The sequence below is a fragment of the Ranitomeya imitator genome, chromosome 3, assembly GCF_032444005.1.
Source record: "Ranitomeya imitator isolate aRanImi1 chromosome 3, aRanImi1.pri, whole genome shotgun sequence".
Classification (NCBI taxonomy): domain Eukaryota; kingdom Metazoa; phylum Chordata; class Amphibia; order Anura; family Dendrobatidae; genus Ranitomeya; species Ranitomeya imitator.
Window position 1 is genome coordinate 417,936,622 of NC_091284.1, and position 16,127 is coordinate 417,952,748.

Here is a 16,127-nt window from a genome sequence, read left to right on the forward strand (position 1 = left end):
AATTCTGCCGGGAACCCACCTGAGAGAGAGCAGCAAATTGCCAGAAATAAGTGAACTGAACATGATGCACAGCAATGTAAAAGTAACATTGCTGTGCACATGGTCAGTTGTCCGTTACTACTTTTAACTGCTGCAATGTTCGAAAACGGAGCTGTTAAAATTAGTAGTAACTTTATTATTATTTATCGAGCGAATTCTGCAAGAAAGCTGTTGCTAATTAGTTTAAATCACAGAAAATGTCTCTAGTGTCAGTGCTGCTGCACAATGTCAGCAAAATCGCCAGCAAAGCTGCTTCAAGAAAGGATTACCGGCTTCTTCCCAAAGTGGCTACCCCTAGGAAAACCTCAGAGGGGGTGCTGGCGTCTTAGAGGTGTACTCGCACCCTTATTGTGTCTATTTGTAAACTTCATGTAATTTAGTCAAACATTTGTTTGTGATTTTAACTTAGTTTATTATGAACATTAAATGGTAGTGCCACGGTTTATGTATTGTGTGAAATATTTTGCTATTCCTTGTATGAACTACTACTAGGAGTTTTTGCTCTCTTTTCCTTTAGGTTCTTTCCGTCTGCGTAGAAGAAGAAAATATTATACCATACATCACAAATGTCCTGCAGAACCCTGATCTAGCCCTGCGCATGGCTGTCCGCAACAATCTTGCTGGAGCAGAGGAACTATTTGCTCGCAAATTTAATGCTCTCTTCGCCCAAGGGAATTACTCAGAGGCAGCAAAGGTGGCTGCAAATGCACCAAAGGTTATCAGCTATTCCTCATTATTTTGTTATTTCTTTAAAGTAAGGGGGTGGCTTTGTGGTGCTCTGTTCTCGGCAGCAGAGACCCTGGAGATTTTCCGACTCTGGGGGGGGCTACATCCTTTCTCCCGATTGCTGTTTTAAAACGACGATGAGGGAATAAGTACCCCTAGCGGCTACAGTTTTAATGCATATTGGCGGTCGCTTAGGGGTTAATCATTGTAATGGCGCCAACCTAACACTGTAGATTACAGAGTACAGGTTCGCTTGAAGCTTACATCCATCATGTTTAGCACTACTCCGAAGACACCAGGACTGTGCATTACCGTACTTAACTGGCTTACATGTGTATTCCACATATTGCCGATTGTGACCTTAAAGGGGCGTAGTCCTGGAATGATACATCTTTCCCAAATCCTGTGATTGCTTTTAGTAAACTGACGTGCTGGACCATCTTTGGTATCCAGATTTGAATAATCATGGGCTGGCTAATATTACAATGCAACGTGCAAATGACATCAGTGGCTCATTGCATCGGTTACAGTGCAATGTTGCTAAATGGGTATTGTGAAGATGTTTTCAACATTTGTGTGAACTAAAACAGATTAAAGCAATAAAAAAAAATATATTCTTGGGTGTTTTACTTGTTCCATATTTGACATTTTATCTGTTTTACTCCAGGGTATTCTTCGTACTCCAGAAACCATAAGACGCTTTCAAAGTGTTCCTGCCCAACCTGGTCAGACCTCGCCATTGTTACAGTATTTCGGCATTCTCTTAGATCAGGGTCAGCTGAATAAATATGAGTCTCTGGAATTATGTAGACCTGTACTGCAGCAGGGTCGCAAGCAACTTCTTGAGAAGTGGCTCAAGGAGGACAAGGTGCGTCAAAGCATGTTATGTCTGAGCCATTGTTCTGCTATATTTTTCATCTGTTTCTGTGGAGTACATTAGCATTTTACTTTCTAAAGACATTTGGTTGAGCATCATTAATGAGTAGTGCTGTTATTCTTTTCAGCTGGAGTGTTCGGAGGAGCTGGGGGATCTTGTGAAGTCTGTAGACCCTACATTGGCCCTCAGTGTTTACTTGAGGGCTAATGTTCCTAACAAGGTTATTCAGTGTTTCGCAGAAACTGGTCAAGTTCAGAAGATTGTCCTGTATGCTAAAAAGGTATGATAGTTGCTGTAGTTGTATTTAGCTTGGAGAGAGGGGAGAATTTTAGAGCTCACCACACCATTTTGTCTGATATTGGAGGATGGAATCTGTGTCGGGTGCTGAAGTTCAGCCAAAAATTCAAGGATAGGGAAATGAAAGACTCATCCGTCCAATAAAGTATGAACTAATTTGTATACATTGTGAAGATTTAGTAAAAACATGGAATCCAAAAAATATTTAAAAATAAAAAATGGAGTTAGTGGATTATATTGTATGATTGTATTCCTCTTGCTTGCATGCTGCAGGTTGGATACACCCCTGACTGGATCTTCTTGCTGAGAAATGTCATGAGAATTAACCCAGATCAAGGCCAACAATTTGCTCAAATGTTGGTTCAGGATGAGGAGCCACTTGCTGATATTACACAGGTAAAAAAAATATTGACCACGCTGAAGGCGTGTTTTTTTGTTACATTTTTTTCACACCTCATCATAAGATCCTTGTTGCAAAGACAATGAGTATAATAAAATAGTGTATTCGCATCAGTCCTTGCCGATACTGTATGAATCTTCTCTTTTTTCAGATTGTGGATGTGTTTATGGAATACAACCTTATCCAGCAGTGCACCGCTTTCCTACTGGATGCGCTAAAGAACAACCGTCCTAGCGAAGGTCCATTGCAAACACGCTTGCTTGAGATGAACCTAATGCATGCTCCTCAGGTAATCTGACATAACTTTCATTTATGGAATGAATTGCAAGCTACTGGCATGGAACTTTAGTACTAATGTTTCCGTTTTCATGTAGGTTGCAGATGCAATTTTGGGTAACCAGATGTTTACACACTATGATCGTGCTCACATTGCCCAGCTTTGTGAGAAAGCTGGTCTGCTGCAGAGAGCTCTAGAGCACTTCACAGATCTATATGACATTAAGAGAGCAGTTGTCCACACTCATCTTCTCAATCCAGAGGTAAGGCCGCCATATGTTTACATGCCAAATAAAAATCTGTGAATTTTGGAGATTTTTCACCGCTTCATACACACCCAGTGAAATACACAGAGAGGGTGTACGCTCTATGGTGGTGTCTCGCTTTCGGTGCACTCATTTTCATGTTCTTTTTGTGTAATGTACAGTGGTAGAAAACTAACATTAATATCATTGACTCCTTTTTCTCCCTGTCATTTCCAGTGGCTTGTTAATTATTTTGGCTCTCTGTCCGTTGAAGACTCCCTTGAATGCTTACGTGCAATGCTTTCTGCAAACATTCGGCAAAACCTGCAGATATGCGTCCAAGTAGCCTCCAAATATCATGAGCAGCTTTCTACACAGTCTCTCATTGAACTTTTTGAATCATTCAAGAGTTTTGAAGGTGCGTAGTAAGGGAAGAGAAATGTAATTCACAGCAAAACAAAAAAAAACGTAAAATTCTAGAAGTGGGAATATTCTGCGCTTAATGAGTGGGTGCTTGTATAGATGGCTCTTGAACTTTTACCTTTAAATGATCATGACGCACAAACGGTCATTAGATTCTATAAATTAGTTTACTGGAACCCTATTGTGGTGCTAACCAGCATATAGGTCATGCAACAGGAACGTAACTATATTATCATAATGCTCTACTATTAAAGAGATCAATTTGAGTGTCGCCCTAATCCATCTGAAGAGAAATTGCCACAGTGTCACAAAGATTTTCTGGATGCAGAGCTTGATGTGTGCTGTGTTCTGCAATGGGACTTAAATGCAAAAAGCGTTCTTTCAGCATTAGGAACATTGCCGTGTGGACTTGTGACATTTTGGGCAGATGAGCATGCTGGAAGGACATGATCTGTGTCCTTCAAACACTCCTATGTGATGAGATCACTGCGAATAGTTATCATATAGGCTGCAGACTTTACATTTGTATTACTTGTGATCTTCATACAAATGATTGTTGAAAGAATGTGGATCATGTTAAAAAAAAAATTGTGAAAATTGAAGGGGATTTACAAAATAGAAACTGTGTGCTTGTCAGGTGACCACATGCGGTAACATGCCAACTATCCTGATCATTGAGAGAAGCGAATGAGACTTTAGATGGCACGTGAGCGCAAATAGTAAATCACATGCTTGTGGTCATGTGACAACTAGGGTTGAGCGACCTTGACTTTTTTAGGGTCGAGCCGGGTTTCGCGAAACCAGACTATCTCAAAAGTCGAGTCGAGTGAAATCGGCCGATTATGGCGAAAAGTCGAGGATCGACCGAAACCCAATGCAAAGCCAATGGGATTTTTTTTTTTTTTTTTCTCTCTCTCTCTCTCTCTCCCTCTCCCTCTCCCTCTCTCTCCTCTCCTCCGCTGCCATTTTGTGTTCTGCCTCTGTGCACCCTCTGCTCCTGTACAGTAACCTACTCGGCAGATTTTCTCTTCAGCCATATACATCATTCTGGCGATAGTGGTTTTTACTGTAGACGATTTCTAGCAGAGCTCAACTCCCCTGCCCTCCTCCACAAGGGAGCTTTTATTTACAGTCCTAGGCATTGCACTGAGGGGCAGCAAGTGCTCTTGGGAAATGTAGTTTTAGTAGATAAGGCTATGAGAAACTAGAAGGGAGAGAGGGAGATAAAGAAAATCCACAAAGGTACAGTAAATACATTTATGTTGGCCTTAGTCTGTATATTAATCCCTATGCATTTGCTTTGTGAAAAATAAGGCCATTCTGAGATTAGCTTTTTAAGTGCTAAGAAATTCAATTGACTCAAGAACGTTATGGGTCTCAGATAGCGGCAACTTTTTTTCAAACATCAATTTTATGCAACACTTTAAAGGGAACTCGTCACCCCCAAAATCGTATATGAGGTAAGCTCACCGTCATCAGGGGCTTATCTACAGCATTCTATACAGCATTCTACAGCAGGACCGCCCCGGGGTGAGTATAATCTAACCTCTTTTTCTCCTCTTTCAGGAAACATCGGCGGCTTATCTACAGCATTACAGAATGCTGTAGATAAGCCCCTGATGACGGTGAGCTTACCTCACCATCGATTTTGGGGGTGACAGGTTCCCTTTAATTAAAAGGAAAACAAAACTACAAGTTTGGTTTCACTGTAATCATACAATGAACACTCAAAAAAATAAATGGCGGAATGTGTTTTTTTTTTTTTTCTTTTTTCCCTGCGATCATTTTATACAATTGTTACATTTTTGTTTTTTTCCCAATTTTTATTACATTATATGATAGTGATGTCATTCAAAACTACAACTTGTCCTGTGAGCAACATGCCTTCATACTGCTATGTCGACGGAACAATATAAGTTATGGCTCTTGGAAGAAGGGGAGTGAAAATTGTCGGCAGAGGCAAGGGGTTAAAGTGTGTATAGAAATGACTGGTGTATGTTTGTGGATAGATTAATGAAAATTGTCTATTCAGGGAGGAATAGAACTTGAACTCTAATGCCTCCCCTTGGAAGTAGCTATCCTAAGTGTCACTATCGACCCTATAACAAGCGTTGCCACATGACTTGGGATAAAAACCAAACGAGTTTTGCGGACTTGTTTCTGAGTGTTGCCACCCCTCAGTGCAAAGCATGAGATCTGATTTGGTTTTATGAGAGGCCTCTGACTGAGGTCTAAGTACTAACGTTTCTCCTTATGGAGAGTGACTTGCCTAACATGCCAGTGTAAGGAGACTTTTAGGTTGTGCATTGCTTCTCTGGGAGATAAAAGTATGAATTATAAATCATTACTTGCTGCACAGGCCAGTTTGGATACTTTTACCATGTGTTGGATTTATTTAATGTAGTTTTATTGGTACAGACCCAGAGAAGTATATAATACTTTATTAATCTTGTTTCTTTAGGCCTGTTTTATTTCCTGGGTTCCATTGTTAACTTCAGCCAAGATCCTGATGTTCACTTCAAGTACATTCAGGCGGCTTGCAAAACCGGCCAGATAAAAGAAGTTGAGAGAATTTGCCGAGAGAGTAACTGTTATGACCCAGAGCGTGTGAAAAACTTCCTCAAGGTAATTGTGATTAAATTGATCTTCTACCTCAATGCGTCATTCATTATCCTGGGAAATGTGGTTTTAGAATTAGTATCTTGAAGACGAAGATTAAAATAGTCATTTCCCTTAGTTCAATTTAGTAGCAGCTGTAGTGATTGAGGCGCCCACTGTCAGACACAGCCAGACTCTGCAGCGAAGAGCAGCAGCTCTAGTTACATGTTAAAATTGGTAACCAATTTCCAGAGCAGCTTAAAGGCATCCTCTGAGCTTTTCTTCTGAGCTTTCTAGTAAATTGGGGAAAAGTGTATGCACAGAAAAACAACCTGCAGCCAGTCGAAACATTGTAGTTTGTCCACCATGATGATTGGTTTAATGTAACATGTCTAATTTTACCAGAAATAAAAAAAATTTTGTTAGCAGGAAATGTAAATGGTTAAATTGTGAAAATCCGATTTTGCTGCATGTTAACAACTTGTTAATGTCTTATAAAGTAGTTTGAGTTCTAAAGTACAGGACAAGTTAATAAAGCATTAAGCTATGGGATTTTTGTAGCACTTGTTAGGACCCCGACTTTGGAGTGCTGTACACCTTTTTCCAATTGGCAGTGCAGGTGGTGCTATGTCTCCATCCAGTGAAATAGTGTTTCCTCACTGACCATTTGTCTTCTTGTCTGTCCCAGGAACATGTCCAACTGTATGAAGGCAAACAAAAAAAGAGGACCTGTCATGAACCCAGACTTATCTGTTTTAAAGGGGTTGTCCAGCCATAGGCTACAAGTCTGTTTGTGTGTTTGACTGCAAACTTGTGAAGCCTCACATCACACACACACTACGTGCTGTGCGGATTCTCCGGCCGTGGGTGTGTGAGTGCAAGTATATGATTGGTATACATGCAGTCACATGCTGACTAGATGGGCACATGGGCAATGTAAATGTACTGAGCGAGCCCGGACACAGTCAAGTCGGAATGTGGCCAATAATATGCAGATGCCATATTTACTTTCACATGATTCCCGGCACCTGCACTGGAGAATCCTCACCGCACACAGTGTAAACCCCTTTAATACTTCTGCAGCATTTTACATAATTCCACGGTGTGGTGTCCTTCTGCTGTTCCTACTACAAAATTCTGACTTGGTTGACAACTGGGTGTTACCAGCTTTGGGTGTGTTTCGTCATCACCCGACAGTCTCCGTTTAGATATTTTTTTGTAACCACTGCTTAGAATAACCTTATACATTTAGTTGCATCTCTTCTGTTTCGTTAATGCTTGAACTGTGTTGACAAGTTTTAGACTTAGTATCCCATATAGATCCACTTTTAATGTGTTTTAAGCTTTTCCTGATGGAAGTTATTTCTTGTGCTTTTCCTTTTGTCTGTGGAATGAGCAGGACATGTACAAGGTAAATCTTATATGGGCCTCCCCCTGTAGTTTGGTGTTAATTGTGTATGTAGGATTGTTATGTGGAAAAAGGGCCATTTTAAGGTTTCGTTGTTTTGTTGATTGGAGATTGAGTTTAGAGTCCTAGCGTGCTGTGACTATTGCGGAAACTGTCCACAGTACACCTCATTTTTCAATCTGATACTGGTGGCAATTTGTTATGGCATGCATCGGTCAAAATGTTATCTCTATATATTTTTTTTTTTTTTTTTTTTTAAAACCTCCATGCATTTTAGTGTTATCTACTATTTAACATTAGTGTTAAACTAAGAATAGTCACTAATTGTAGCATAGCTAGTGGTAATGCAGATTTGTATGTTTTTACATGTCCTGTTTTATGCATCCTTGCAGGAAGCGAAACTTACAGACCAGCTGCCACTCATAATTGTATGTGACCGCTTTGACTTTGTCCATGATCTTGTCCTGTATCTGTACAGAAATAATCTGCAGAAGTATATTGAAATCTATGTACAAAAGGTAAGGAATCTGTTCTGCCACTTTTAATGGCTCTCTTGGAAATGTGTGCGTTTCTGTACTTGTCCTAGTGCGCACTCTAGCGTAGAGCTAGTGTAATTGTAGGCGAAGTTTTAGGTACAGCTAGAACCAGGTCTCTGCAATATATTGTAGTCATGAAAAATAATACTGCCATAAAATGTATCCATTCGTTTTGTTTTGTTTTGTTATAAGTGGAAAGGTACTCTGCCTTTGCTTTTAATTTTGAAGAGGAATCTTTATAAGGCAATCCCATAAAAGTATAAAGTGGATAAATTAGCCCCTGGCAAGGGGAATATTTTTGGGGGTGGGAAGTTTAGGACCTCCCCACACCTTAAGACCGTTTCTGGGGACGTCTGGCCAGTTGTGGTTTCCCCTGCAGACCCACTCTGGCTTCCATTTATAAACTTTGTATTTGTGAGACATCCTTCTTAATTTTTATTTCTCCTTCGCCTCATTGGGGGACACAGGACCATGGGTGTATGCTGCTGCCACTAAGTGAATATATAAAAATTAACTCCTCCTCCCCTGCAGTATACACCTACCACTGGCTCCATCCGAACCAGTTCATGATTAGTGTCCGTAGGAGGCACATGGGTCTGCTATACAGACCACAATTTTTTATTTTATTTTTATTCTATTTTATTCAATTTTTCATGTTTTACATTTTTTTTTTCTTTTTAAAGGATTACAGGGGTGACTGATCCCTTCAGGGCTCGATCTCCCCAACCAATAGGTGGGAAAGTGGATTGTCGCCTCCACGTACCCCCTCCTGCACCGTTCACATGTCTGAGCTCTATTTTAGGGAAGACGAGTCTCTTCAGGGCACCGAACTCCCCACACCAATAACAGATGGGAAAATGGAGTGTTGCCTCCATGTATCCCCTTCTGCAGCCAAGCTTACTAATGCCAGACCAATAGCCCTGTTCCATCCTGGGGGAGCTAACCCCTAGGATGTAGAGGCACTGATGGAGTCTGAGCTACTCCACTTCATCACCACTGATTGAACAGCACTATGCGCTTCTTCAAAGGGCCTCCACATCAGGATAAGTAAGCGCCCGGGTCGGGCTCAGCAAGAAGGGGCTCCTATAGCGTGTGGTATTTCCTCTGGTGCGTCTCAGCCAGCACCGAAAATTTAGTCCACCAGCTTTGGCATCTGCTAGGCTGCAACCCGGATGCTCCGCCCACTCATTCACATCATGCCCCTGGATTTGCCCACCCTCTTGGCGCTTCTCGCTCAGAGCGAGACTGAGACATCCTTTTTAATTTTTATTTTAGGCATTATTTACTTTTGGGTTTAACACTGACTTGTTTTTGTTTTTTTCCCCTATAAGGTTAATCCTAGCCGATTGCCTGTGGTTATTGGTGGCTTGCTTGATGTGGATTGCTCTGAGGATGTGATCAAGAGCCTCATCCTTGTGGTGAGGGGTCAGTTCTCCACTGATGAGCTTGTTGCTGAAGTTGAAAAAAGGAACCGGTAGGTGCCTGAAATTCCCTTAATGTATCATTGTACAGTTACTGTGATCCATTATTGGACTACTTACCCTATTTCACAATGTCTTCTAAATAAAATTTTTATTTTTCTTAGGTTAAAGTTGCTTCTGCCATGGTTGGAGTCTAGGATCCATGAGGGCTGTGAAGAGCCAGCCACACACAATGCTTTGGCAAAGATTTACATTGACAGTAATAATAACCCGGAGCGGTTCCTTCGTGAAAATCCATATTACGACAGCCGTGTTGTTGGAAAGTATTGTGAAAAGAGAGATCCCCATCTGGCATGTGTGGCATACGAGAGGGGACAGTGTGACTTGGAGCTCATCAATGTATGTACTTCTGTTCTGTACAAGCAAACGTATTGTTTGTCCTTGGGAAACTCCGTTTATGGGTTTTAGTGTGAGGACTCTTGAGTGCATGTAGCCTCATAGCAATTTTATTTTATTTTTTCAGGTTTGCAATGAAAATTCACTCTTCAAAAGCCTATCAAGGTATTTGGTACGCCGAAAAGACCCTGAACTGTGGGCCAGTGTGCTGCTGGAAAGCAATCCGTTCAGAAGACCTCTTATTGATCAGGTATACTCATGACGTGCTAATGTCAGATGGTGAGACCATGAGCATTTTTGCACATTTGAGCCTTTTGTTTTCAAAGTAAAGCAATGATTCTACCTTCCAGGTTGTGCAAACAGCATTGTCAGAAACTCAAGATCCTGAGGAAGTGTCTGTTACTGTAAAAGCCTTCATGACCGCAGACCTTCCTAATGAGCTCATTGAGCTATTGGAGAAGATTGTTTTGGATAATTCCGTATTCAGTGAACACAGGTACGTCTAAAAGCATGCTTGACAAGAATACTGTAGATGTCAAACTCAAATTAAAACCTTGGGCAAAGTTGCAGGCCATCCTTGATATTGAAATAAAAGGAAAAATTAAATTGCATGTAAAACATTTAATCAAATTGACATCGGTTCATCTAGTTTTGATCATCCCTCCCCAGAAATCTACAGAACTTACTGATCCTAACTGCTATTAAAGCTGATCGTACCAGGGTTATGGAATATATAAATCGGCTGGATAATTATGATGCTCCAGATATTGCAAACATTGCCATCAGTAATGAGCTCTACGAGGAAGCCTTTGCCATTTTCAGAAAATTTGATGTGAACACTTCGGCCATACAGGTTAGACAATACCTTTTTAACCTGTTAATGCCATTTGTCTTGCTTGTGATGAGTTTTTAATGACCATATCGTATGTTTTAGGTTTTGATTGAGCACATTGGAAATTTGGACCGTGCTTATGAATTTGCGGAGCGCTGCAACGAGCCAGCCGTTTGGAGCCAACTGGCAAAGGCTCAGCTTCAGAAAGGAATGGTCAAAGAAGCAATTGACTCCTACATTAAAGCAGATGATCCTTCTTCTTACATGGAAGTCGTACAGGCTGCCAACGCTAGTGGTGTGTTTGTGTTTAATGCTACTCGATACAGCTGACTTTTGAAAGCCGCTTAATGGGTGTTGTGCAGCTAAAGCAAATATTCCCCACTATGTTTCAGAATACGTTATGTAACTGATGTGCTTCAGATCTGTCAGTTTCCCCATTTGGGAGGTAGCCCCTGTAATTTCTCCTTCTTGCCTTCTCTTAATTTTATGCAGCAATCTCTATGGTAAAGAAAGCTAAGGCATTGTTGTGCTGTACAGCGTAGTAATACAGTAACACTGTTTGTTTTTCAGTAAGTGGTGCAGCATGCTGCATGTTTACATGATGATTTTTGTGATATTCTCTTTAGGGAATTGGGAAGAACTTGTTAAATACCTGCAGATGGCCCGCAAGAAAGCAAGGGAATCCTATGTAGAAACAGAGCTCATCTTTGCTCTTGCTAAAACCAACCGTCTCACAGAACTTGAAGAATTTATTAATGGACCAAACAATGCTCATATTCAACAAGTAAGTTTCATTTATGGCTATTGTGAAAATGTAGTATTGTGCAGTATAATCCTGTTAAAGGGTTAAATAATTTGGATACCTCCATTTTGTTAAGCTTTCACATGTTTTGTAGCTGGGGCACAGTTCTCTAACCCACCCTTTCTCTGCATTTATCTCTGGGGGATTATGGTGGCAAGTGCGGAGTTCAGCTACAGCAACCTGCACATGGAATAATTAGGATTTCACTGGGATATATAGCTAACATATTTAGTTAGTGGACTAGGTAATGTAAGGCTCTTGAACAGTGACTTCCTCCCATACTAGTTGAGAATCGGACATAACTTTTAACTGTTTTAGTGCTGTAAATTTAAACTGAAGGTGTTTTCTACATGTGGTCATCATAAAACTAAGAGTTTATGAAGTTTGATTTATACAACAGATAATTGGATTTTGTCTTCCATTGGAATCCAGTGGGCTGAACTAGATGTAGTGTAGTATTGGCCTAAATCTGTGTTCTACATATTTTTGTGCATGAAACCCATTACTCCTTTTACCATTCCCATTGAATTCCTTTCTATTAGGTTGGTGATCGATGCTATGATGAGAAAATGTATGATGCTGCTAAGCTTCTCTACAATAATGTCTCAAATTTTGGCCGGTTGGCATCCACATTGGTTCATCTGGGAGAATATCAAGCTGCTGTGGATGGAGCACGGAAGGCAAACAGCACTCGCACATGGAAGGAGGTGACACAAGCATCTTTTAGCCGTCTTTGATTTTTTTTTTCCTCCAATGTCATTTTAAAATATTCAATTACATTTTTTTTTCTTTTACCAGGTCTGCTTTGCTTGTGTTGATGGTAAGGAATTCCGCCTTGCCCAAATGTGTGGTCTTCACATTGTGGTACACGCTGATGAACTGGAGGAGCTAATTAACTACTATCAGGTAACAAGAGACCTTATAATAATAAAAATATATAATTATTTGTAGCCACTGCATTTGGATCTGAGTTTTTTTTTTTTTTTTTATGTTTAGGACCGTGGTTATTTTGAAGAGCTCATCACCATGCTTGAAGCGGCTCTGGGTCTGGAGAGGGCACATATGGGCATGTTCACTGAGCTTGCCATTCTGTATTCTAAATTCAAGCCACAAAAAATGAGAGAGCACTTGGAACTTTTCTGGTCCAGAGTCAACATTCCCAAGGTAAATCCCATCAACTTGTGTACATGTAGATTAAAGCATACTAGTACTGTTGTATCACGTGTGTGTATATGTTTATTCTTAATCATTTTTACAGGTACTCAGAGCAGCTGAGCAAGCTCACCTTTGGGCAGAGTTGGTGTTCCTTTATGATAAATACGAAGAGTATGATAATGCCATCATCACAATGATGAGCCACCCTACAGACGCATGGAAGGAAGGACAATTCAAAGATATTATCACCAAGGTAATGCTTCCAAAAGTGTATGATGTCAAGCAAAAACTATCTGTAGGTGTTTATGTAGGACTAAAGTCAGAGTAAATTATTACTGATTTAGATATTTATTTTTTTTTTTTAGGTGGCCAATGTGGAGTTGTATTACAGAGCAATACAGTTCTATTTGGAGTTCAAGCCACTATTACTGAATGATCTCTTGATGGTATTATCTCCAAGACTAGACCATACACGCGCTGTCAACTACTTTAGCAAGGTAAGCGCACAGTATTCTTTGTTGTCTGATCTGGTCTAACTAGTGGTATATTGTTTCTGTAATGCGGTTTTGTTTTTTAATTTAAAAACTTGTGGGGATTTTTTTTTTTTTTTCATCCAAGGTGAAGCAGCTCCCTCTTGTAAAACCATACCTCCGCTCCGTGCAGAATCATAACAATAAATCCGTTAATGAGGCTCTTAACAACCTTTTCATAACAGAGGAGGACTACCAGGTAATTAGCAGCATGTATCACTTTAATGCTACTTAGTTATGCAGTTATAGTACTTTCCTTTCCTTTGCCTTCTCTAGGCACTTCGTACATCTATAGATGCATATGACAACTTTGACAACATATCCCTTGCTCAACGTTTGGAGAAGCACGAGCTTATTGAATTTAGGAGGATTGCTGCGTACCTATTCAAGGGTAATAACCGCTGGAAGCAGAGTGTAGAGCTCTGCAAGAAAGACCGACTCTATAAGGTATATGTGAAGAATTGGCTTCATTTTTTTTTTTTCTCGGTGCCATTGCAGACCTTATACTCGTATTGGAAGTAACCAACGAAGATGCACCCCCGCACTGCTGCGATCAGCTGGCCCCTGAAAAAATCCAACCTTATTTGCTATTGCCAAAAAAATCCCTTATACTCGTATTGCATTCTAAAGTTCTTGTGTTAATATAGTTTGCTTGAATAGTTTCCTTGCTGGTAACTGGTCAATGGTGAACAGAAGGCAAGAATCAGAGGTCATTCATTCTAATCATGGCTCGATGGTCATTTGCTTTGTTTCAATCTTTTTATATTAAAGTGGCTGTCCAAGGTCTGCAGTCATTCTGTAATCCTGGCAGGGTGCACTAGCCGTGATTGTGCTGGCAGGGTGCACTAGGCATGACTGTGCTGGCAGGGTGCACTAGCCGTGATTGTGCTGGCAGGGTGCACTAGGCATGACTGTGCTGGCAGGGTGCACTAGGCATGACTGTGCTGGCAGGGTGCACTAGGCATGATTGTGCTGGCAGGGTGCACTAGGCATGATTGTGCTGGCAGGGTGCACTAGGCATGATTGTGCTGGCAGGGTGCACTAGGCATGATTGTGCTGGCAGGGTGCACTAGGCATGACTGTGCTGGCAGGGTGCACTAGGCATGACTGTGCTGGCAGGGTGCACTAGGCATGACTGTGCTGGCAGGGTGCACTAGGCATGACTGTGCTGGCAGGGTGCACTAGGCATGATTGTGCTGGCAGGGTGCACTAGGCATGACTGTGCTGGCAGGGTGCACTAGGCATGACTGTGCTGGCAGGGTGCACTAGGCATGACTGTGCTGGCAGGGTGCACTAGGCATGATTGTGCTGGCAGGGTGCACTAGGCATGATTGTGCTGGCAGGGTGCACTAGGCATGATTGTGCTGGCAGGGTGCACTAGGCATGATTGTGCTGGCAGGGTGCACTAGGCATGACTGTGCTGGCAGGGTGCACTAGGCATGATTGTCCTGGCAGGGTGCACTAGGCATGATTGTGCTGGCAGGGTGCACTAGGCATGACTGTGCTGGCAGGGTGCACTAGGCATGACTGTGCTGGCAGGGTGCACTAGGCATGATTGTGCTGGCAGGGTGCACTAGGCATGACTGTGCTGGCAGGGTGCACTAGGCATGACTGTGCTGGCAGGGTGCACTAGGCATGACTGTGCTGGCAGGGTGCACTAGGCATGATTGTGCTGGCAGGGTGCACTAGGCATGATTGTGCTGGCAGGGTGCACTAGGCATGATTGTGCTGGCAGGGTGCACTAGGCATGATTGTGCTGGCAGGGTGCACTAGGCATGATTGTGCTGGCAGGGTGCACTAGGCATGATTGTGCTGGCAGGGTGCACTAGGCATGACTGTGCTGGCAGGGTGCACTAGGCATGATTGTGCTGGCAGGGTGCACTAGGCATGATTGTCCTGGCAGGGTGCACTAGGCATGATTGTGCTGGCAGGGTGCACTAGGCATGACTGTGCTGGCAGGGTGCACTAGGCATGATTGTCCTGGCAGGGTGCACTAGGCATGATTGTGCTGGCAGGGTGCACTAGGCATGATTGTGCAGATTTTTGTGCTAAATTTGAACATCGCCTTAAAGGAAAAATGACCTGTTTTTCAGTGTCGGTAAAGCTAAATATGTAAACTACCATTGTTTCCAGGATGCTATGCAGTATTCGTCTGAATCCAAAGACACAGAACTCGCAGAGGAACTTTTGCAGTGGTTCTTGTTGGAAGACAAGAAGGAGTGCTTTGCAGCTTGTCTCTTCACATGTTATGACCTGCTGCGGCCAGACGTGGTCCTGGAAACTGCATGGAGGCACAATATTATGGACTTTGCCATGCCCTACTTCATTCAGGTCATGAGGGAATACTTAAGCAAGGTAAGAACTAATACTATTCTGTTTTAGAAGGTGCAGAAAGTCAAATGCAATATCCTGCATAAAGAACGTATAAGAATGTAACAGAAGCGCGGTCTCCTATTCAATACATTTGCTATTAAAAAAAAAACAAAACAAAAAAACACAACTTGTGCGCTCATGAGGTGGTCGAAAGTATGAGCTGCTTCATTGTGGAATCAGCGGCCTGTTTTTCTCCTACTGTAGCAATTAGTTAATCAGTTTGCAAAGTTTTGTACAGAAATATATTTTTTGTGTTCTTAGCTATGGTACATCAGTATGATAAAGAATTGCTATAATTTACCTTTGAAGCAGTCAACTAAAGCCATTCCATACAAACTACCCATGCCGGTTATGCTGTAATAGGCGGACTAATCTATAGGTATCACAGCCATCGGGTAGAAATATTGTCATTGCGGGCTCTCATCGCTGGTTCTTGTCTGGGGCTGCCACTCTGTACTGTACTACAAACCGGATCCAGTGATCGCTGAGCCCAGCGTGATGAAGTACAGAACTGATGATGAAATTCGGGCAGCATATGAGCAGTGTCAATAAAAATCATACAAAAGTGCTAAGCATGCAAATTAAGGTGCCCAGTGGTGCACCAAAGTCTTCTTCCCACCCCCTCACTTGCATACCATAGTTTTGGGGGTTTTTTTTTGCTCAGGTAGTCCACTAAAATGTTAATTACATGCATGAGTTATAAAGGAATCAAGTTTCTTGTATACCTGTAGAAGTGATTTAATTAGCATTTTGGGGGGTGACACAGACTCACTTTAAGGCCGGGATCACACAT

At 41.8% G+C, this 16,127-nt stretch overlaps 1 protein-coding gene across 3 annotated transcripts in view; it reads left to right on the forward strand.

The window, feature by feature from the left end:
- CLTC (clathrin heavy chain) overlaps nt 1-16,127 on the forward strand; it is an 84,685-nt gene that overhangs the window by 58,296 nt on the left and 10,262 nt on the right. For all 3 annotated transcript variants that reach the window (XM_069757187.1, XM_069757184.1, XM_069757186.1), the window contains 24 exons: nt 557-754; nt 1,433-1,633; nt 1,770-1,922; nt 2,213-2,335; nt 2,491-2,628; nt 2,714-2,878; nt 3,098-3,278; nt 5,745-5,908; nt 7,682-7,807; nt 9,157-9,299; nt 9,411-9,645; nt 9,770-9,892; nt 9,993-10,138; nt 10,312-10,495; nt 10,577-10,769; nt 11,101-11,258; nt 11,819-11,983; nt 12,075-12,182; nt 12,273-12,440; nt 12,535-12,684; nt 12,797-12,928; nt 13,050-13,160; nt 13,238-13,408; nt 15,095-15,316. In XM_069757187.1, the coding sequence (XP_069613288.1) occupies nt 557-754; nt 1,433-1,633; nt 1,770-1,922; nt 2,213-2,335; nt 2,491-2,628; nt 2,714-2,878; nt 3,098-3,278; nt 5,745-5,908; nt 7,682-7,807; nt 9,157-9,299; nt 9,411-9,645; nt 9,770-9,892; nt 9,993-10,138; nt 10,312-10,495; nt 10,577-10,769; nt 11,101-11,258; nt 11,819-11,983; nt 12,075-12,182; nt 12,273-12,440; nt 12,535-12,684; nt 12,797-12,928; nt 13,050-13,160; nt 13,238-13,408; nt 15,095-15,316 (3,858 nt within the window). The remainder of the gene's footprint in view (nt 1-556; nt 755-1,432; nt 1,634-1,769; nt 1,923-2,212; nt 2,336-2,490; nt 2,629-2,713; nt 2,879-3,097; nt 3,279-5,744; nt 5,909-7,681; nt 7,808-9,156; nt 9,300-9,410; nt 9,646-9,769; nt 9,893-9,992; nt 10,139-10,311; nt 10,496-10,576; nt 10,770-11,100; nt 11,259-11,818; nt 11,984-12,074; nt 12,183-12,272; nt 12,441-12,534; nt 12,685-12,796; nt 12,929-13,049; nt 13,161-13,237; nt 13,409-15,094; nt 15,317-16,127) is intronic.